This window comes from Eubalaena glacialis, chromosome 13, assembly GCF_028564815.1.
Source record: "Eubalaena glacialis isolate mEubGla1 chromosome 13, mEubGla1.1.hap2.+ XY, whole genome shotgun sequence".
Lineage (NCBI taxonomy): Eukaryota > Metazoa > Chordata > Mammalia > Artiodactyla > Balaenidae > Eubalaena > Eubalaena glacialis.
Window position 1 is genome coordinate 28,148,993 of NC_083728.1, and position 22,424 is coordinate 28,171,416.

General features: G+C 39.1%; 1 protein-coding gene across 1 annotated transcript; it reads left to right on the forward strand.

Annotated features, from left to right (window-relative positions):
• Positions 1-14,585: 14,585 nt before the first annotated feature.
• On the forward strand, positions 14,586-19,927 carry DEFB125 (defensin beta 125). Its single transcript, XM_061209681.1, has 2 exons — positions 14,586-14,643; positions 19,614-19,927. Exons 1-2 carry the CDS (start codon positions 14,586-14,588, stop codon positions 19,925-19,927), a joined length of 372 nt encoding a protein of 123 aa, XP_061065664.1.
• The last annotated feature ends 2,497 nt before the right edge of the window (positions 19,928-22,424 follow it).

A 22,424-nucleotide genomic window follows, 5' to 3' on the forward strand; every position in this document is an offset into this window, starting at 1 on the left:
AACAAGATCTACTCTTTTAGCAAATTTGAAGTATACAACATTGTTAACTATAGAAACATTATTGTACAATAGATCTTCAGCACTTATTCATCTTGCATAACTGAAACTTTGTACCACTGGCTGACATCTCCCCATTTCCCCCTCCACACAGACCCTGGTAACCACTATCTATTCTCACCTTCTATGAGTTTAACTATCGAGATTCCACATACAAATGTAGTCATGCAGTGTTTTTCTTTCTTCATCTGACTTATTTAAGTTAGCATAATGTTTTTCAGGTCCATATATGTTGTCACTAAAGGCAGATTTCTTTCTTTTTAAAATGCTGATTAATATGCCACTGTGTGTGTGTGTGTGTGTGAGTGTGTGTGTGTATACATACACATAGATGTCTTCTCTTTCCATTCACCTATCGACAGACAATTCGGTTGTTTCTATACTTTGACTATTGTGATAAATACTGCAATGAACATGAGAGTGCAAATATCTCTTCAAGATAGTGATTTTATTACATCCACAAGTGGGATTGCTGGATCATATGGTAGTTCTATTTTTAATTTTTTGAGGAAACTCCATACTGTTTTCCATAGTGGCTGTACAATATTTAATAATACTGTTTTCCATCCATGAACACAGAGTATCTTTCCATGTATTTGTGTCTTCAATTTCTTTCCACAGTGTTTTATAGGAAAAATATTCTCTGACATAAATCGTAGCAATGTTTTCTTAGGTCAGTCTCCCAAGGCAATAGAAATAAAAGAAAAAACAAACAAAGGGGACCTAATCAAACTTATAGGCTTTCACACAGCAAAGAAAACCACAAACAAAACAAAAAGACAATCTATGGACTGGGAGAAAATATTTGCAAATGATGCAACTGACAAGGGCTTAGTTTGCAAAATATACAAACAGCTCAAACAACTCAAAAAAAAAAAAAAAAAAACACCCAATCAAGAAGTGGGCAGAAGACCTAAGTAAACATTTCTCCAAAGAAGACATAAAGATGGCCAATAGGCACATGAAAAGATGGTCAACATCACTAATTATCAGAGAAATGCAAATCAAAACTACAATGAGGTTTCACTTAATACCCGTCAGAATGACCGTCATTAAAAAGTCCACAAACAATAAATGCTGGAGAGGATGTGGAGAAAAGGGAACACTTCTACACTGTTGGTGGGAATATAAATTTGTGCAACCACTATGGAGAACAGTATGGAGGTTCCTTAAAAAACTAAAAATAGAGTTACCATATGATCCAGCAATCCCACTCTTGGGCATATATCCAGAAAAGATGAAAACTCTAATTCAAAAAGATACATGCACACCAAAGTTCATGACAGAAATATGTACAATAGCCGAGACATGGAAGGAACCTAAATGTCCATCAACAGATGTATGGATAAAGAAATTGTGGTTCATATATACAATGAAATACTACTCAGCCATAAAAAAAGGAATGAAATAATGCCATTTGCAGCAACATGGGTGGACCTAGAGATTATTATACTAAGTGAAGTAAGTAAGACAGAGAAAGACAAAAATCATATTGATTTTGGATGCATGCAGCAGTGAGTAGTATCTGGAAGCGAGACCTTAGTTCCCTGATCAGGAGTCCTAATCACTAGACCACAGGGGCCAGCAGCTAGGGCCTAAATCCCCAGTCCTTGCCTACCTTGACAAGAAAAAATTCTGATGAGGAGGCAGAAGGTAAAGAGAAAAGTAAAATGTTTATTGGAAAAGGAGGGTAGATGTGGAAAGACGCACGGGTGAACTCTGCGAGAGAGGCTCGAGAGTCACGCCTTTGGGAAGTTTAAATCCTTTATGAGGAGGCAGTTTTCTGGGTCTTTGTCTTCCCTCTGGCCAATCATCTTGTTTTGCCCACCTGGCTAATTTGTCTCAGGACCCTCCCCTAGGTGCACACGCACCCCTCAGCCAAGATGGATTTCAATGCAAAGGCATCTGGCAGAAAAGAAGCAAGACTTATTATGGCCTGGCATCCCCTGACTTTTGACCTCCTAGGAGGCTTTCTGTGCATGTGTAGTGTCTCCCTTGCCCCAAGGAGGGGAAATATGTGATCTCTTGATCCTTTACTCAAGCAGTGTTTAGCCCCTCTTTGTTCCTGCCATGACAGTTATCTTAAGGTGTCCATAGGGATGAAACCTGGCTATTTACCCTGTTTCTGTTGTTACTTCCATTTCGGAGAGCAAACAGGAGGCTGATTGTAAATGCCTAACCTGGAACCCACCTATCTCTTGTCTCAGGCAATGCAAACAGGAGGCTAGTTTTAAGTGTCCATCCTGAAGCCCACATTTTTCCTGCCCCATGAAATGTAAAAAGGAGGCCAGTTGTACATGCCTAACCTGGAACCCATCTATCTCCTGCCTCAATATGATGTCACTTATATATGGAACCTAAAATATGATACAAATGAACTTATTTATAAAACAGAAACAGACACATAGAAAACAAACATACATAACTGAGTCATTTTGCTGTACAACAGAAAATAACACCACATTGTGAATCAACTAGTTCAATTTTTTAAAATGTCTTATAGTGTTCAGGGTACAGGTCTTTCACCTCTTTGGTTAAATTCATTCCTAAGTATTTTATTCTCTGTTATAATTGTATATGAGACAGTCACTCATGGCTCTGCCCAACCATAAACTAATTTCTATACTAAGTAGTTCTGCACACATTTATCATAAGGTAAAATGGTAGATCAAGGGGGAAACAAGTAATCAAATTATAATGTAAAAAAACATTTAAAATGCATATAATGGCTTTATATAGTAGATAAGTTTTCTTGAAGTCTATTCCTACCCCACACTGGCTTCTCCAAAAGTTACACATATTCACCCTGATACTATTCCTATATATGTTACATTAATGTTATACTAAATGTAAATGCTCAATCAGGATCATTTTTCTCTAAGATAGCCTAGGCAAAAGGCCATGGGTGTAAACTATGAAATAAATGACTAACAGCAGACTTGTGGTTGACCAAATCTACACATTTCAAAAATCATCAGAATTGTTCCATGACCAGCATCTGGCAAATAACCTCTGAACCCTTAAAATATCCCACCTGAGAAACTGTCTTTGCATACCTGACTTGGACCACGCCAGATATTTTATCCTAACCATGTGATATACAGTGAATACCTGGTTTATATGATTTTAGGCTAAGCTGTATCAGTTTGAACTCTAGAAGCAGGATTTGAAGACGGGTAGCTAATTTCATGCATGTGAAATGATTGTGAAATCATGCCTACATGATTGATCCCCAATAAAAACCCTAGACACCAAGGGTCCAGTGAGCTTCCTTGGCTGGCAGCACTGTGCATATGTTATCACACATCATGGCTGGGAGAATTAAGCTGGGTCCATGTGACCCAACTAGGAATCTTATACTTAGTTTCTTCTAGACTCCTTCTATGTCTTTTTCCTTTGCTGATTTCAGTCTGTATCCTTTAAAGGTAATAAATTGTACACATGAGCTTATCTAGGTCTGGTGAATCATCAAACTTGAGAGGTGATGGGGACACTCCAAAATACCTAGACATATGTAACAATGGAATAGAATTGAGAGTCTAGAAATGAATCTTAATGCTTATGTCAACTGATTTTCTCTAAGGGTTTCAAGACAATTCAATGAAGAAAGAATCATCTTTTTAACGAATAGAATTGAGAAAACTGGAGAACCACACACAAAAGAACAAATTAAGACTCCTGTGTTATATCATACACAAATTAAATTAAAATGGATCAAAGAGCTAAATATAAGAGTTAAAATTAAAACTCTCAGAAGAAAACACAAGAGTAAATCTTCATGATCTTGAATTAAGCAATGATTTTTTAGATATGACACCAAAAGCAAAAGTGACAACAAAAGGAAGTTCATAGAAATTTAAAACTTACACATTAAAAGATACCATCAATAAAATGAAAAAGAAACCTAGAGAATGGAGGATATATATAAATATAAAATATGTCTAACATACCAAATCAAATATCTAACATGGACAGCATAACTCTAGAGATGGGGTATTTCAGATTGGAGCTGGATAAAGGAAGCAAATGAAAATACTGTTTTTAACATTTTATATGAAGTTAGCATCAATTTGGAGGTCAATTTCCATTGAGAGAATTGATGGATCATTAAGCTACAGGGGACCCGGAACAGCAATGACAAAAAGAAAGCAAAAGCAGAGTTTGGGGAAGATGGCAGAGGAGTAAGACATGGAGATCACCTTCTTCCCCACAGATACATCAAAAATACATCTACAGGTGGATGTGCATCAACTGCTACAGAATGCCTACTGAACGCTGGCAGAAGACCTCAGACTTCCAAAAAGGCAAGAAAATCTCCACATAACTGGGTAGGGCAAAAGACAAAAGGAAAAAAAAAGAGGCAAAGGAATTGGGATGGGACCTGTACCTCTGGGAGGGAGCTGTGAAGGAGGAAAAGTTTCCACACACTAGGAAACCCCCTCACTGGTGGGGACAAGGGAGAGTTTTGGAGCCTCAGAGGAGAGTGCAGCAACAGACGTGCAGAGGGCAAAGCAGACAGAATCCTGCACAGAGGATTGGTGCCGACCAGCACTGAGACACTTTTCTGCCTGCCAGGGCAGGTGGGGGCTGGGTCCTGAGGCTTGGGCTTCAGAGGTCAGACCCCAGGGAGAGGACTGTGGTTGACTGCATGAAGACAGCCTGAGGGGGCGAGTATGCCACAGCTGAGGGAGTCGGGGAAGAAGCTGGGCCTGCCAGAGAGGCAAGGGACCATTGTTGTGGGGTGCACGAGGAGAGGGGCGGGCCTGCCATAGGAGCTTCTTGCTCCATGTGCTCACAGATGGCAGGGCATTGCCTATATGAGCTCCAGGGGTGAACGCGAGCTGTGGCCGCTAGCTCAGACCCTAGAGGCAGGAGCGATGGATACCACTGCCACTGCTGCCACGAAAGATCCTGTGAGCAAACAGATCACTGTCCACACCTTCTGGGAGCCTGTGCAGCCCGCCAATACTGAAGGTCCCGTGACCTGGGGCCAACTTCCCCAGGAGAGTGAACAGCTTGCCTCAGGCTGTTGCAACTTCCTGCTGGTCTCTGCTGTTGCAGGCACTCCCTACACATCCCAATTGTGGCTGCCATATCCCTCCATCTCCCTGGCCTGAGTGAGCAAGTGAGCCCTAATCAGCCACTGCTTTTGCCCCCTCTCACCTAGGTGGGGAACAGACGCCTAAGGGTGGCCCACATGCAGAGGCAGGGTCAAAACCAAAGTTGAAGTCCAGGGGCTGTGCGACCAAAGAAGAGAAAGGGAAATCTCTCTGTGCAGCCACAGGAAAAGTGGATTAAATCCCTTCAATTGGCTTGGTAAACCCTGCATCTCTGGAATATCTGAAGAGACAACGATTGTTCCCACAATTGAGGTTGTGGACTTCGAGGGCAACTGTGGACATTTGGGGCAAGTACACGCGGGAATTGGGCCAGGTCAGCGGCTGAGCTGGCCCCACAGTGCCCACCCACACCAGGTCCAGAGACCTACCTAGAATTTGCTTTCTGGTTTTGATTTGTTTTCAGGTTTTGTTTTTGTTAGTTTAGTTTTTAGTGTTGATTTTCATTTTGGGGTTTGATTATTTGTTTGGTTGCTCTCTTCTTTTTTGTTTTCTGTGTGTGTGTGTGTGTGTGTGTGTGTGTGTGTGTGTGTGTGTGTTCTTTGTGTGTTTTTGTCTGTTTGGTTTTGCTTTTACCACTTGTCTTTGGGTTTTGCTTGTCTTTTTGTTTTCTTCCTTCCCCCCCCCCCCCCAGTTCTTCTGCACTGTTCGATTTGCAGGGTCTTGGTGCTCTGGACAGGGGTTGAGCATGAGCCTCTGAGGTGGGAGAGCGAAGTCCAGGATGTTGGACTGTCAGAGAACTCCCAGTCCCTGGGAATATTAATTGGTGAGAGCTCACCTGGTCTCCATCTCAACACCAAGACCCGGCTCCACCCAATGGCCAGCAAACTCCAGTGCTGGATGCCTCAAACCAAACAACTAGCAAAACAGGAACACAACCCCACCCATTAGCAGATATGCTGCGTAAAGTCACACATATCTCACAGACACCACAAAACACACCACCAGACATGTTCCTGCACATTAGAGGGAAAAGATCCAGCTCCACCCACCAGAACGCAGGCAGATGTCCCTCCACCACCACCAGGAAACCTACACAAGTCACTGGATGAACCTCACCCACTGGAGGCAGACACAAGAGGTAAGAGGAACTACAACCCTGTAGCCTACAGAAAGGAGAGTCCCAAACACAGTAAGTTAAACAAAATGAGAAGACAGAGAAATATGCTGCAGATGAAGGAGCAAGATAAAAACCCACAAGACTAGACAAATGAAGAGTAAATAGGCAGTCTACCTGAAAAAGAATTGAGAGAAATGATAGTAAAGATGATCCAAAATCTCAGAAATAGAATAGAGAAAATAAAAGAAACATTTAACAAGGACCTAGAAGAACTAAAGAGCAAACAGTGATGAAAAACACAATAACTGAAATCAAAAATACTATAGAAGGAATCAATACCAGAATAACTGAGGCAGAAGAACAGATAAGTGAGCTTGAGGATAGAATGGTGGAAACACCTGCTGTGGAGCAGAATAAAGAAAAAAGAATGAAAAGAACTGAGGACAGTCTCAGAGACTTATGGGACAACATTAAATGCACCAACATTCGAATTATAGGGATCCCAGAAGAAGAAGAGAAAGAGAAGGGGTCTGAGAAATATTTGAAGAGATAAGAGCTGAAAAATTCCCTAACATGGGAAAGGAAACAGTGAAACAAGTCCAGGAAGCACACAGAGTCCCATACAGGATAAACACAAGGAGAAACACACCAAGACACATATTAATCAACCTAACAAAAATTAAATACAAAGAAAAAATATTAAAAGCAGCAAGGGAAAAGCAAAAAATTACATACAAGGGAATCCCCATAAGGTTATCAGCTGATTGTTCAGCAGAAACTCTGCAGGCCAGAAGGGAGTGGCAGGATTTATTTAAAGTGATGAAAGGATAAAACCTACAACCAAGATTACTCTACCCAGCAAGGATCTCATTCAGATTCGATGGAGAAATAAAAAGCCTTACAGACAAGTGAAAGCTGAGAGAATTCAGCACCACCAAACCAGCTCTACAACAAATGCTAAAGGAACTTCTCTAAGTGGAAAACACAAGAGAAGAAAAAGACCTACAAAAATAAACCCAAAACAATTAAGAAAATGGTAATAGGAACATACATATCAATAACTACCTTAAATGTAAATGGATTAAACACTCCAACCAAAAGACACAGACTGGCTGAATGGATACAAAAACAAGACCCATATATATGCTGTCTACAAGAGACCCACTTCAGACCTAGGGATACATACAAACCGAAAGTGAGGGGATGGAAAAAGATATTCCATGCAAATGGAAATCAAAAGAAAGCTGGAGTAGCAATACTCATATTAGATAAAATAGACTTTAAAGTAAAGAATGTTACAAGAGACAAGGAAGGACACTGCATAATGATCAAGGGACAAATCCAAGAGGAAGATATAACAATTATAAATATATATGCACCCAACATAGGAGCACCTCAATACGTAAGGCAAATGCTAACAGCTATAAAAGGGGAAATTGACAGTAACACAATAATAGTGAGGGGCTTTAACACCTCACATACACCAATGGACAGAACATCCAGACAGAAAATTAATAAGGAAACACAAGCTTTAAATGACACAATAGTACAGATAGATTTAAGAGATATTTATAGGACATTCCATCTGAATACAGCACATTACACTTTCTTCTTAAGAGCACATGGAACATTCTCCAGTATAGATCATATCTTGGGTCACAAATCAAGCCTTGGTAAATTTAAGAAAACTGAAATCATATCAAGCACCTTTTCCGACCACAATGCTATGAGATTACAAATCTATTACAGGGAAAAAACTGTAAAAAACACAAACACATGGAGGCCAAACAATATGCTACTAAATAACCAAGAGATTACTGAAGAAACCAAAGAGGAAATCAAAAAATACCTAGAGACAAATGACAACAAAAACACAATGACCCAAAACCTATGGGATACAGCAAAAGCAGTTCAAAGAGGGAAGTTTATAGCAATGCAATCCTACCTCAAGAAACAAGTAAAATCTCAACTAAACAATCCAATCTTACACCTAAAGGAACTAGAGAAAGCAGAATTTTTTTAAAAACCCAAAAATTAGTAGAAGGAAAGAAACCATAAAGTTCAGAGCAGAAAAAAATGAAATAGAAACAAAGAAAACAATACCAAAGATCAATAAAACTAAAAGCTGGTTCTTTGAGAAGATAAACAAAATTGATAAACCTTTAGCCACACTCATTAAGAAAAAGAGGGAGAGGACTCAAATCAGTAAAAAAGGAAATGAAAAATGAGAAGTTACAATGGACACTGCAGAAATACAAAAGATCATAAGAGACTACTACAAGCAACTCTATGCCAATAAAATAGACAACCTGGAAGAAATGGACAAATTCTTAGAAAGTATAACCTTCCAAGACTGAACCAGAAAGAAATAGAAAATATGAACAGACCAATCACAAGTAATGAAATTGAAACTGTGTTTAACAATCTTTCAACAAACAAAAGTCCATGACCAGATGGCTTCACAGGTGAATTCTATCAAACATTTAGAGAAGAGCTAACACCCATCGTTCTCAAACTCTTCCAAAAAATTGCAGAGGAAGGAACACTGTCAAACTTATTCAATGAGGCCACCATCACCGTGACACCACAACTAGACAAAGATATCACAAAAAAGGAAAATTACAGACCAATATCACTGATGAATACAGACACAAAAATACTAGCAAACAGAATCCAACAACACACTAAAAAGAATACAACATGATCAAGTGGGATTTATGCCAAGGATGCAAGGATTCTTCAAAATATGCAAATCAATCAATGCGATACACCATATTAAAAAATTGAAGAATACAAACCATATGATCATCTCAATAGATGCAGAAAAAGCTTTTGATAAAGTTCAACGACTTATGATTAAAAACTCTACAGAAAGTGGGCATAGAGGGAAGCTACCTCAACATAATAAAGGCTGTATATGACAAACCCACAACAAACATCATTCTCAATGGTGAAAAATGGAAAGAATTTCCACTAAGATCAGGAACAAGACTAGGATGTCCACTCTTGCCACTATTATTCAACACAGCTTTGGAAGTCCTAACTGCAGAAATCAGAGAAGAAAAAGAAAAAAAAGGAATACAAATTGGAAAGGAAGAAGTAAAACTATCAGAGCAGATGACATGATACTACACAAAGAAAATCCTAAAGATGCCACCAGAAAACTACTAGAGCTAATCAATGAATTTGGTAAAGTTGAAGGATACAAAATTAATGCACAGAAATCTCTTGTGCTCCTATACACTAACAACAATATATCAAAAGGAGAAATTAAAGAAACAACCCCATTTACCACTGCAACAAAAAGAATAAAATACCTAGAAATAAACCTACCTAAGGATGTAAAAGACCTGTATTCAGAAAACTGTAAGACACTGATGAAAGAAATCAAAGATGACACAAAGAGATGGTGAGATATACCATACAATCCAATCTTCTTGGATTAGAAGAATCAATATTATGAAAATGACTATACGACCCAAAGCAATCTACAGTTTCATTGCAATCCCTATCAAATTACCAATGGCATTTTTTACAGAACTAGAACAAAAAATCTTAAAATTTGTATGGAAACACAAAAGACCCTGAATAGCCAAAGCAATCTTGAGAAAAAAAAAAATGGAGCTGGAGGAATCAGGCTCCCTGACTTCAGACTGTACTACAAAGTTACAGTAATCAAAACAGTATGGTACTGGCACAAAAACAGAAAAATAGATCAATGGAACAGGATAGAAAGCCCAGAGATAAACCCACACACATATGGTCAACTAGTCTATGATAATGGAGGTAAGACTATACAATGGAGAAGAGACAGCCTCTTCAATAAGTGGTGCTGGGAAAACAGGACAGCTACATGTAAAAGAATGAAATTAGAACACTCCCTAACACCATACACAAAAATAAACTCAAAATGAATCAAAGACCTAAATGTGAGAGTGGACACTATAAAATTCTTAGAGGAAAACATAGGAAGAACCCTCTTTGACATAAATCACAGCACGATCTTTTTTGACCCACCTCCTAGAGAAGTGGAAATAAAAACAAAAATAAACAAATGGGAGCTAATGAAACTTAAAAGCTTTTGCACAGCAAAGGAAACCATAAACAAGACGAAAAGACAACCCTCAGAATGGGAGAAGATATTTGCAAATGAATCAATGGACAATGGTTTAATCTCCAAAATTTACAAGCAGCTCATGCAGCTCAATATCAAAACAAACAAACAAACAAACAAACAACCCAATCAAAAACTGGGTGGAAGACCTAAATAGAGATTTCTCAAAAGAAGACATACAGATGGTCAAGAGACACATGAAAAGATGCTCAATATCACTAATTATTAGAGAAATGCAGATCAAAACTACAATGAGGTATCACCTCACACCAGTCAGGATGGCCATCATCAAAAAATCTACAAACAATAAATGCTGGAGAGGGTGTGGAGAAAAGGGGAACCTCTTGCACTGTTGGTTGGAATGTAAATTGATACAGCCATTATGGAGAACAGTATGGAGGTTCCTTAAAAAGCTAAAAATAGAACTACCATATGACCCAACAATCCCACTACTGGGCATATACCCTGAGAAAACCATAATTCAAAAAGAGTCATGTACCCCAATGTTCATTGCAGCACTATTTACAATAACCAGGACATGGAAGAAACCTAAGTGTCCATCAGTAGATGAATGGATAAAGCAGATGTGACACATATATACAATGTAATATACTCAGCCATAAAAAGAAACGAAATTGAGTTATTTGTAGTGAGGTGGATGGACCTGGAGACTGTCATACAGAGTGAAGTAAGTCAGAAAGAGAGAATTAAATACCGTATGCTAACACATATATATGGATTAAAAAAAAAAAGTTCTTAAGAACCAAGGGGCAGGACAGGAACAAAGACACAGACGTAGAGAATGGATTAATGTAGATTTTCAAGTCTGGAGGAATATACACAGCCCACTCTTCTCCACACCTTTCAGACTCTTGGTTTTTTTTCTATTCATTTTATATTGAAATAGAGTTGACATAAAATATTATGTTAGTTTCAGGTGTAGTGATTTGACATTTGCATACATTATGAAATGATCACCATGATAAATCTAGTAACCATCTGTCCCCATACAAAATTATTACAATATTATTGACCATATTTCTTATGCAATATGTTATATCCCCATGGCTCATTTATTTTATACTTGGAGGTTTATACCTGTTAATCCCCTTCACCTTTTTTAAAAAAATATCCTTATTGGAGTAATATTGCTTTAAAATGCTGTGTTAGTTTCTGCTTTATAACAAAGTGAATCAGCTATACATATACATATATCCCCATATTATCTCCTCCCACTTGCGTCTCCCTCCCACCCTCCATTTCCCACCAATCTAGGTGGAAATAAAACACTGAGCTGATCTCCCTGTGCTATGTGGCTGCTTCCCACTAGCTATCTATTTTACATTTGGTAGTGCATCTATGTCCATGCCACTCTGTCACTTCAACCGAGCTTACCCTTCCCCCTCACCATATGCTCAACTCCATTCTCTAGTAGGCCTGCGTCTTTATTCCCGTCTTGCCCCTAGGTTCTTCATGACCATTTTTGTTTCAGATTCCATATATATGGGATAGCATATGGTTTTTCTCTTTCTGACTTACTTCACTCTGTATGACAGACTCTAGGTCCATCCACCTCACTACAAATAACTCAATTTCGTTTCTTTTTATGGCTGAGTAATATTCCATAGTATATATGTGCCACGTCTTCTTTATCCATTCATCTGTTGATGGACACTTAGGTTGCTTCCATGTCCTGCTTATTGTAAATAGAACTGCAATGAACATTTTGGTACATGACTCTTTTTGAATTATGGTTTTCTCAGGGTATATGCCCAGTAGTGGGATTGCTGGGTCATATTTTTAGTTTTTTAAGGAACCTCCATACTGTTCTCCATAGTGGCTGTATCAATTTACATTCCCACCAACAGTGCAAGAGGGTTCCCTTTTCTCCACACCCTCTCCAGCATTTATTGTTTGTAGATTTTTTGATGATGGCCATTCTGACTGGTGTGAGATGATATCTCATTGTAGTTTTGATTTGCATTTCTCTAATGATTAATGATGTTGAGCATTCTTTCATGTGTCTGTAGGCAATCTGTATATCTTCTTTGGAGAAATGCCTATTTAGGTCTTCTGCCCATTTTTGGATTGGGTTGTTTGTTTTTTTGACGTAGAGCTGCATGAGCGGCTTGTAAATTTTGGAGATTAATCCTTTGTCAGTTGCTTCCTTTGCAAATATTTTCTACCATTCTGAGGCTTGTCTTTTTATATTGTTTTTGATTTCCTTTGCTGTGCAATACTTTTAAGTTTCATTAGGTCCCATTTGTTTATCTTTGTTTATATTTCCACTTCTCTAAGAGGTGGGTCAAAAAGGATCTTGCTGTGATTTATGTCATAGAGTGCTCTGCCAATTTTTTCCTCTAAGAGGTTTATAGTTTCTGGTCTTACATCTAGCTCTTTAATCCATTTTGTTTTTATTTTTGTGTATGTGTTAGTAAGTGTTCTAATTACATTCTGTTACATGTAGCTGTCCAGTTTTCCCAGGACCACTTATTGAAGAGGCTGTCTTTTCTCCATTCAATAGTCTTGCCTCCTTCATCAAAGATAAGGTGACCATATATACGTGAGTTTATCTCTGGGCTATCTATCCTGTTCCATTTATCTATATTTCTATTTTGGTGCCAGTAACATACTGTATTGATTACTGTAGCTTTGTAGTATAGTCTGAAGTCAGGGTGCCTGATTCCTCCAGCTCTGTTTTTCTTTCATGGACCCAACCTAAGTGTCCATTGAGAGATGAATGGATAAAGAAGATGTTGCACATATATACAGTGGAGTATTACTCGCCATAAAAAGAAATGAAATTGAGTTAATTTTAGGGAGGTGGATGGACATAGACTCTGTCATACAGAGTGAAGTAAATCAGAAACAGAAAAATAAATACTGTATGCTAACCATATATATGGAATCTAAAAAAAAAAAAAAAGGTTCTGATGAACCCAGGGGCAGGATAGGAAAAAAGATGCAGACGTAGTGAATGGACTTGAAGACCCGGGGAGGAGGAAGGGAAAGCTGAGATGAAGTGAGAGAGTGGCATTGACATATATACACTACCAAATGTAAAATAGATAGCTAGTGGGAAGTAGCTGCATAGCACAGGGAGATCAGCTTGGTGCTTTGGGACCACCTAGAAGGGTGGATAGGGAGGGTGAGAGGGACCCGTGATAGGGAGGGGATATGCGGATATATTTATACGTATAGCTGACTCACTTTGTTATACAGCAGAAACTAACACAACACTGTAAAGCAATTATACTCCATTAAAGATGTTAAAAAAAGAAAAAAGGCTTAAATGAAGTGGCATGGGCACACATGTCCATGGATAGGAAGACTCAACATAGTAAAGAAGTCATTTCTCTTCTAACTACAACACAGCTGTAACTCAATTGCTTTCATAGTCCCAACAAGATCTTTTGTAGATATACCCAAGACTATTCTAAAATTTTTTTGAAAGGCAGAGGAACAGGAAGAGCTACAACAATTTTCAGAAGGCAGAATAAAGCAGGAGGTATCCCTACACTATCTCAAAATATATTATACAGCTACCGTAGTCAAGAATGTGTTGTACTGGCAGAGGAATAGATACATAATCCATGGAACAGAATAGAGCACCAAGTATGGCCAACTTATTTTTGACAAACCTGCCAAAGCAATTCAATGGAGGAAGGATAGTACTTCCAACAAACGGTTACTGCAAAAATTGGATATCCATAGCAACAACAACAACAACAAAAAATCCATTCAAAGCAAACTTCACAACTTATAAAAAAATTAATACACAATGGATTGGGGCATCACTCAGATGGAAAGGGGGATAATCTACTGGAGGTCATAAGCTTACTGGTCTGAAACAAGTTGGATCTTGATATAGCGTTCTGCTATCATGGGTATATACACAGTGTTGCATACAGAGGGAGGAGAAGTAATTGGCCCCATCCAAGGTTAAGGAGGACTTTACTGGGGAGTTGTTTCTTTCCATCAGACCATACGCATCCTCAGGATTATACTTCATTTCATAAGGCCTCAGTTTCCTATAACAGTTTCTAGAACAGAGCATTATTTTGTCATGCACACTCAATGGTGCAAGTTAATTATCTGCTGTTCTGGGTGGCATAGCATTCTCCTCCTCTCTGGTTCATCACCCATGATAGGTCGGTAAAGGTGACCACTCAGAGTCTTAACTATGCAAAGTGTTCTGCATTCCTCAGGACACAGGGCTCCCTCTCTCCCAGAAGCCATGAATCTCCTGATGCTGACCTTCATGATATGTGGGTTACTAAATCTGGTGACCAAAGGTAATGGAACCCTACAATGGAGAGATGATGGAACTAGGAGGAGTTGTTGACCCTGGGCTCCCAGGTGTCTTGAAGGGGAAAGAGGGTCCACAGGAAAAGCCTTGGGCCAATAAAGAGCAGCACAAGTGCTCTTATGATGGCATGCTGGCAGCTCCATGTCCCTGCTCTCTAAGAATCTGTTAGAGACATTTATGTACTTATTATTATGTACTTATTATTTTTGCTAAGAAGTGTATTTATGTTTCATATACAAGTATGTTCTATACAACCATTCATAGACATAAACCATTCAACATAAAATTCCTAGACATGCACTTTATTCCTGTCTGCTTAGTGCATTGTCAAATTCTGAATATTGCAAATGTTTAAAATGAAGGAAAATATCTAAGTTTATAATATTTTCTATTTCTTTGACTATGGAGAAGTCAAACTTCAAATATATATTTATCATGTATTTCGATTTTTCTGTAAAGTGTGTGGTTCTGCTTATTTTTCTCTTTTATTGTGAGGACGGTAGATTTGTTTCCTGCTGATTTATAAATTTTTGCTTATAGGTTCTATTTTGCAACTTAGCTATTTAATGTTTTGAGTGTATTTTTTTGTTTTCAATTGAGATGGCACCTGAGGGTTTTGTAAAGAAACATTTTACCAAGCCAAACTGTCCATCAGTGGAGTGCTGTTAATAGTTATATTTAAGTTGATGCTATCTGATTCCGTATCTGTTTTCCTTCTTTCTTTTTGTTTTCAGAGAGAATTCACACAAGGGATAATGTTTTGGCTAGATGGTTTATGTGCCTGAATTAATACCATTGTAATTCATATTTTTTAGATTTATGATTTTGAAATATTGGTGATGGAGGTCATAAGTCCTAATGACATAGTAATTCCAGACTGAGGAGCTTTGAAATAAGTGACGGTTGCCATTCTAAAAAAAAAAAAATACATTAAGTTATAGATTATTCGCAGTCACCATCATTGTATTGCTTAAGCCATATTCTTGGAACTATCTTTGATATTCTAAGCTGTGAGATCCATATCTACCAGGAAATCTATTACATCTACCTGCAAATTATGTCTAGAACCAACTGATCTCACCACCTCCATCCACTGCTACCGCTCTGATTCAAGTCACTATCATCTCTCACCTGTTACTGCTTCCTCATAGCTTCCTCACAGGTCTCTGTCCTTCTACTCTTGCCTCCTGCTGTCTTCTGTCAAGATAGCATAGAGTGTGATCTGCTCACACTGGAAGTCAGACCATGTACCTCTTCTGCTCAAATCTCTGCAGTGGCCCCCTCTTCACTCAGAACAATAACCAGCGCCCTTACAGTGGCCCACCAGGCCCTCCATGATCTGGTGCTTATGACCTCTCTCACCTCATCTCCCACTACTCTAGTCCTCTAGTCCTTGCTCACTTTGCCAGAGCCACACTGGCCTCAGTGCCCTTCCTCAAACATGCCAGGCTTGCTCAACCCACAGAGTTCTATTTTTTCCTCTGCTTAGAATGCACTTGCCCTACATACTGGTGTGGCTAATTCCTTCACCACCTTCAAGTCACCGTTTAATTGTCACCTTCTCTCAAGACCTCTGCTAACTGCTGTTTAAGAAACTGTCATCTGCCCCCATGACACACCAAATAGATTCCACTTAAATCTATTCTCTCTTATTTCTGAAAACCACTTATCATCCTCTCACATACAGGATAATTTACTCATTTTCTTTACTGTCTGTTTTCCTCTGCTAGAAAGTAAGCTCCATGCGATTTTGTCTGCTTAGTTCACAAATGTACCCCAAGCACCTAGAATAGAGTCTGTACCACAGTTAGGGGCTCAAACCTCTGTTGAGTGATGGGCTGTACCCGAAATTTTAACTCTGGGGGGAATAGTTGAAAAGGAGTAGTGAGCAATGCAAGTGAGAGGCAAGTTTAAAGAAGAATTGACAGAACAAGATGATTTAACGTGTTTGGGAATGGAGGAGAAATGCTGACAGGACTCAGATTTCGAGGATGGGCACCCTGGAGGAAAAAAAAAAATACATAGAGAGGTAATCTTTGTAGAAGTGAGGAATGAGGAAGCAATGTTAGACTTTGTCCAGGATGAAAGAAGTGGTACCGCTACCCTCGAAACTTACAGAAAATTCTACCAAGGGCAATAGAATTGGAGCCAGTAAAATAATAAGAGAACAATGAATCATTGGAGAAGTTGGGATAAAGCCAACATTCCCGGGGTAGGAAATAGGAGCCAAATTTTCGTTGTGCTCTCTCTCTATCTCAACCCACGAAAGGTACTTTTCATACTTTATCAAATTAAATGCAAAAAGGGTTGTTTTGAGAATCACTTGACCTTCTTCATACATCCTTGGCTTCCTCCAACATAGAGCCTTTGCACTAGCTGTTTCCTAGAATACACCAACCTTGGTGCTTCTCGGGCGGTTTGCTGAGAAAGATGGTCATATAGTTGCTTGATAAATGATCATACAATGGAACAGACTAGTTTCACAGTAGACGCCTATCCTCCCTCCTCCAATGAATTATCACGCTGCTTAGAAATCCTACTGTATTTCTTGTGTGAGCTCATCTTTCCTCTTTCCTAGACCACTTTTTTGCACTGACCTTTCTTTCTTTTCAATTCTCCTGCTCCACTCCTGTCTGTGATGTTCCCTCCCAGCTTAGGACTTTACCCCACATCTCAAGATTTTAAAAATTCAAATGGCACTTTTTCTTTTTACCGCTGCCAACACTCATACCAGTATGGCTTTGCACCCATCTTCTCTTTCCCTCTTGACATAGCTGAGGAAGTGTGCTTCTCCATATCACATACAGTCAAATGCTGTATGTGTTCTTAATCCTTGTCACCTAATCAAGGACTATGCCCTTCTTTTGCCTCATTTCCCTCTTCTATGTTAATGTCTCCCTTTCTACTTGTTCCTTCTTAATATTTGCAAACATGCTCTCTTATTTCCCGGTTTTCAAAACAAACCTGAAAAACCTTCCCTTGACTCCATATTGTCCTCCAAGTACTTCTCTATTTCTCTGCTCTTCCTCACAGCTAAACTTCCTAAGAGTTTGGTCTCCAGGTGTTATTTCCACTTCTCATTCACATGTCAACCACTTCACTTCTGTTTCTCCTCTTCCTACCACTCTGAAGATTACCAGTGACACTCATCATGTTAAATGCAATGGAGGCTCCAGCTCCTGCTTTATCTTGCTCAACCTCACAGCAGTATTTGCCTACAAGTGTCCACGCATTCCTTTAGGAAACGTTTTCCTCACTTGCATAATCTAGTCATACCTGATACAACTTTCTTTGTATCCCTTTGGCATTTGCCATTTTCATGCACACCAGCCTGACCTGCGCCTGGCAGTATCCTCAAAGCATGGTCGATTGCTTGCAAATCAGTCCTGTACGGGGCAGTCCGGAAATGACAGGGAATTGTCAGCTCACTCTGGTACCATCTATCAACTACTGGATGGTGGAAAAATATTCCAGCTCCTCTGACCCTCAAGAAGGATAAATTGGACCTTTATCCTAGCCATACACTAATTGCCAGATTACCCCATGGGGTCATGCTCTAGTCAATCACAGTGGTAACTAACTGTATAACTCTCCTCTTTTTGGCTGTCTTATTTCCCTAAATTCCCCATTTCCAAACTGATTTTGGGATGTGGGGAGTGCTGAATGCCCTCAACTCATTTATTATACAGTAGTCAAAATTTATCCCAAGGTCTGCTTTTGGGAAAACTAATCTAATTCTCTAGTGTCTCATTCTCCTGTTTTGCTCTAAGTATCTGGCTGTTCCTTCTGAGCCTTCTCCTCCTATCTGAGCTCTCTATATTGACACTCCCCAGAATTTAACTATGGCCCCCTTTTATCTCACATTATTCCAACACTATATGTACTTTATCTATAACTGTAGTTTTAAATACTATCCATAGCAATGATTCCACAATTTACATCTAGAGTCCAAACTTGTCTACTGAGTTGCTACAGCTATATCCTACTGCCTTCTGGACATCTGAGGTATATTGTGTTATATACCCCAAAACAAGTACTTGTAACCACCTTTTTCTCTTCCCTCCAAATTGTGTTCTTTCCTCTGTTTACTATTCTATGAATAGCAAGTATCACGAATCTCCCCTATATCGGCTCAGAAATGTACTAATGTACTTGGATTTCTCCATCCTCCGCTGACCTTATATTCAAACAATCGATGTCTTTAGTCTGTTCTCTTCTTTACAACTCTCACAGCCCTAGTTCCAGCCATCCTCATGTTTTACCTGGCCAAAGCTTCTAACGTGTCTCCCAGATTCTATTCTTCCTTTTCCCTTATCTAATTTCCATGTGAAATCCTAGCTAACTGTCTAAAACATGAAGTAAGTTAACTCACATGATGGTTTGAAATAAATAAAAATGCTTAATAATGGCCAAATTGACTAGGCAATTGCATGATTACTTCAAGCTCATTTTATCTCGTGCCCCTTTGCTCTTTGCACATTATACTTCAGACTCTTCAGCTTTCTCTTAATACCTTAAAGACACTACGCTGTTTCTCAACACTGGGACTGAGCATTTGATGGTCCTTTCCTGAAATAATCTTTGCCTCCTGTGTATCCTGTTGCCTCCTTTCATCCTTCATGCCTTGCCGTGGCTTAACTATTCGCTTTACATATGTCTATCCTCTCTGTCTCGTTTTCTTCCTCCTCCTCCTCTTTCCTTCTTCTCCGGTCTTTCTCCTGCCCCCTCCCTTCTCCCTCTCTCTCTCCTCTCCCCACCACCAGCAATTTCCTTGATGGCACATGTCACAGTTTTTAATATACAGTTTTAGTTTTCTTCTTTGTCTCTCCAAATGGCTTGTGGTATTTGTTATCATATTACTTTTGATGGCAATAATAGTAGTTGTCAAACTTTGGAATTAATGTTTGTCGTCTTGTGGCTAGAATTTTAAAATTGACTGTTTGTTTAACCCTGCAGCTGGCTGGTTTGTTGAAAGATGCTGGAAGAATGATGTAGGACACTGCAGAAGACGATGTTTACATCTCGAAAGGTACAAGCTTCTTTGTAAGAACAAGCTGTCATGCTGCATTCCCCTACGCAGTGACCATCCATACACTCAATGGCCAATACGTCCCACATTCGGTGAAGATGTAACTGTTGGATTTGGTACTCACGATGGTTTTCCTTTTTCTCCCGTATCTGGGTTGAATGATGAGGTAACAATTAAAACAATTAAGACTGAAGAAACCACAGTAACTGGGACCACTGCTTCCGAGAGAGATTCTCCCTAGACTTTGACAACTATTCCTGAGAGCATTGAGGGTACAACATTTTCTCATGAGCCTGAGACAGCAGATCTATATAAGCATTGGGACTAATATCCAGGGAGCCAATTCTACAGATGTTATTTCACCAGGGACAGTTCAATCGAGAATTGGATGACATAGAGGTGGACATAACGCTACTGCCAAGGCAAGAACCGAGAGAGTTACCTCACAATTAGAAATGTATAAAGAGAAGTGTATAGAAGATATAGGGATTCTTTATTTTGGGCTTAAGTTCTTTCTTTGTTTTCCTCTGATATACTAATATACATGTGCTAATATTTGGCCTCAGGTGATATCTGTGTGTGTATTTTTCCATAATAAACAAACAAACAAACACATAAATAAATACCATGGTTTGGAGTTGCCTGTATAGTTGAGACTGAAATTTTGATCTTAGTAATACCTGAAACACTACTATCATATATGGAAGAACCTATGAAGGCACATAAAAAGTTCCAGACAAGTCCTCCCTTTCCTGTCCCTCTGTCCTCACCAACATTTATTGTAAGTGCTGACTTTAAATCCCTGTTTGTATCATGGGGTCAAATTTTATTTAATACTTCAACCCGAAACAAACCCAGTTTTAGTTAGAAACTACCTCATTCACCACAAACACTGATTTAACTAGATAGAGGTGCACATGGGACTTGCCTTAAGAGCACATCATATTAAATTAAGAGGTACATCACAAATTCTACTTATCTTTCCAATGCTCTTTCCACTCAAAAGTCTACTCAAAACTTCCAACTATGGTGGTCTCATTGTGTGCCTCTCCAGATGTTCATTTTGTCCACGAATACTAGTTGTGTGTAGGGGGTCTATGCTTTGTCTGCCTCTGTGCGTGTGAGTGCTGTTTGCACAGCAACTGGTGGATCAGCGACTTTACTCTCTGATATCACAGAGAAGTAGTTATTCACTCTAAGGTTGACTAATTATTAATGTGCTGAGCTAAGGCTGGTGTGCTACTGAGAGCCACAGTCCCAGATGCCTAAATGTCTCAGAATCAAGAAGGTTTACTCTCTAATTCTTTTTATTTTCTTAGGGTCAAGCTGCCAGTGACCCCAGCTGTGGATTTGATATTGGCCCTCAGGCCACTGATCTTTAAGTAGACCTCATATTCCAATAGATCATGGGCCTCTTGTTGGCTGACAAACTATCTTACTTTGCCTGGGACTGAGGGTCTTCCCAGAACATGGGAATTAGAGTGCCAAAACCAAGAAAGTCTTTAGCAAACCTGGACAAGGTGATCGACTTTTTTCTAGTGTACCTTGGCCTAAATTGCTCTTCTCCATTTCTTTGTATGGCTGACACCTCGTCACACAGGTCATATGCCAACCCTTCACAGAGGCATTCTTTCACCATAAAGACATCCCTAAGCCACCAGTCTGCCTCAGCCTAGAGCACTCTTCTTCTATACTTTTGCCTTAAATGTCACCTCCTTAGAAATAATCCTTGGCCACAAGACCACTTCTCACACTACTCTGCATTATTTTCTTCCGTTCACTTAAATTCTTTGAAATTATTTTGTAGATTTCTTTGCTCTCCTTCTGAATTATTTTATCATTTAATTACATATAGCCTGTCATCACCACTATAATGTACATAGAGTCCTTACACTGTGGTCCTGTTCATGGCTGTGTCCCAAGCTGCTAGACCAGTGCCTTGCGCATGGTGGATGCTCAATAAAAATTTTTGCACTTGTTCATGAAATCATCTCAATCAATATGAGAAGATCTGACAATATAAAGTAGTAATCTTCAAACTGGGATACGGGTTGCAACATTTTTTCCCAAGATATGCGTGTTGATAATTTAAGGGAAATATTTTTTTGACCCTCAAGTTTTTAATATCTTGTGATACTCAGAGCATTCTTAACAGGTTCTTCTTTTCTATCTCCACTTTCTAAATTTCTCTTCTCTCACTCTTGAAAGAAAACTTACCTCACCCCTTCTTTTTCTGACAATCATGGATTGCTCAGAGTGGAAGAACTTCTGGGTGTCAAATCAGTGGTTAACTGGAAGATTGGTGCTGGTATTTAGAAAGAAAGTAATTGTGGGCTTTGGATAACAAAATCCTTTGGAAGTTCAAGTGTCTTTCAATTCTTTGTTTACCAAAGTAGTGACAGCAGGGCAAATTAGCTGGTGGGTGATAGATCTTTGTAAATAAACTTTAGTGATAGCTTAATATGGGATTTTTGACATACAGCTTGTAAGGACTTAAAATAACTGTGTTCTCCTTCTCCTTTCCTCTCTCTCTCTCTCTCTCTCTCTCTTTCTCTCTCTCTCCTTGTATCTATCATGTACCTATCTGCCACCTAATCTTTCAACTTTCACATTTACCTTTTGATGTGAATAAGATCTCTCAACGATAACACTCTCAAAAATAAAAACTGGGAAGAAAGTTGAGGCTCACTTTGATCTCATCAGTAAAAATAATATTCTTCTATGTATACACAAACTCA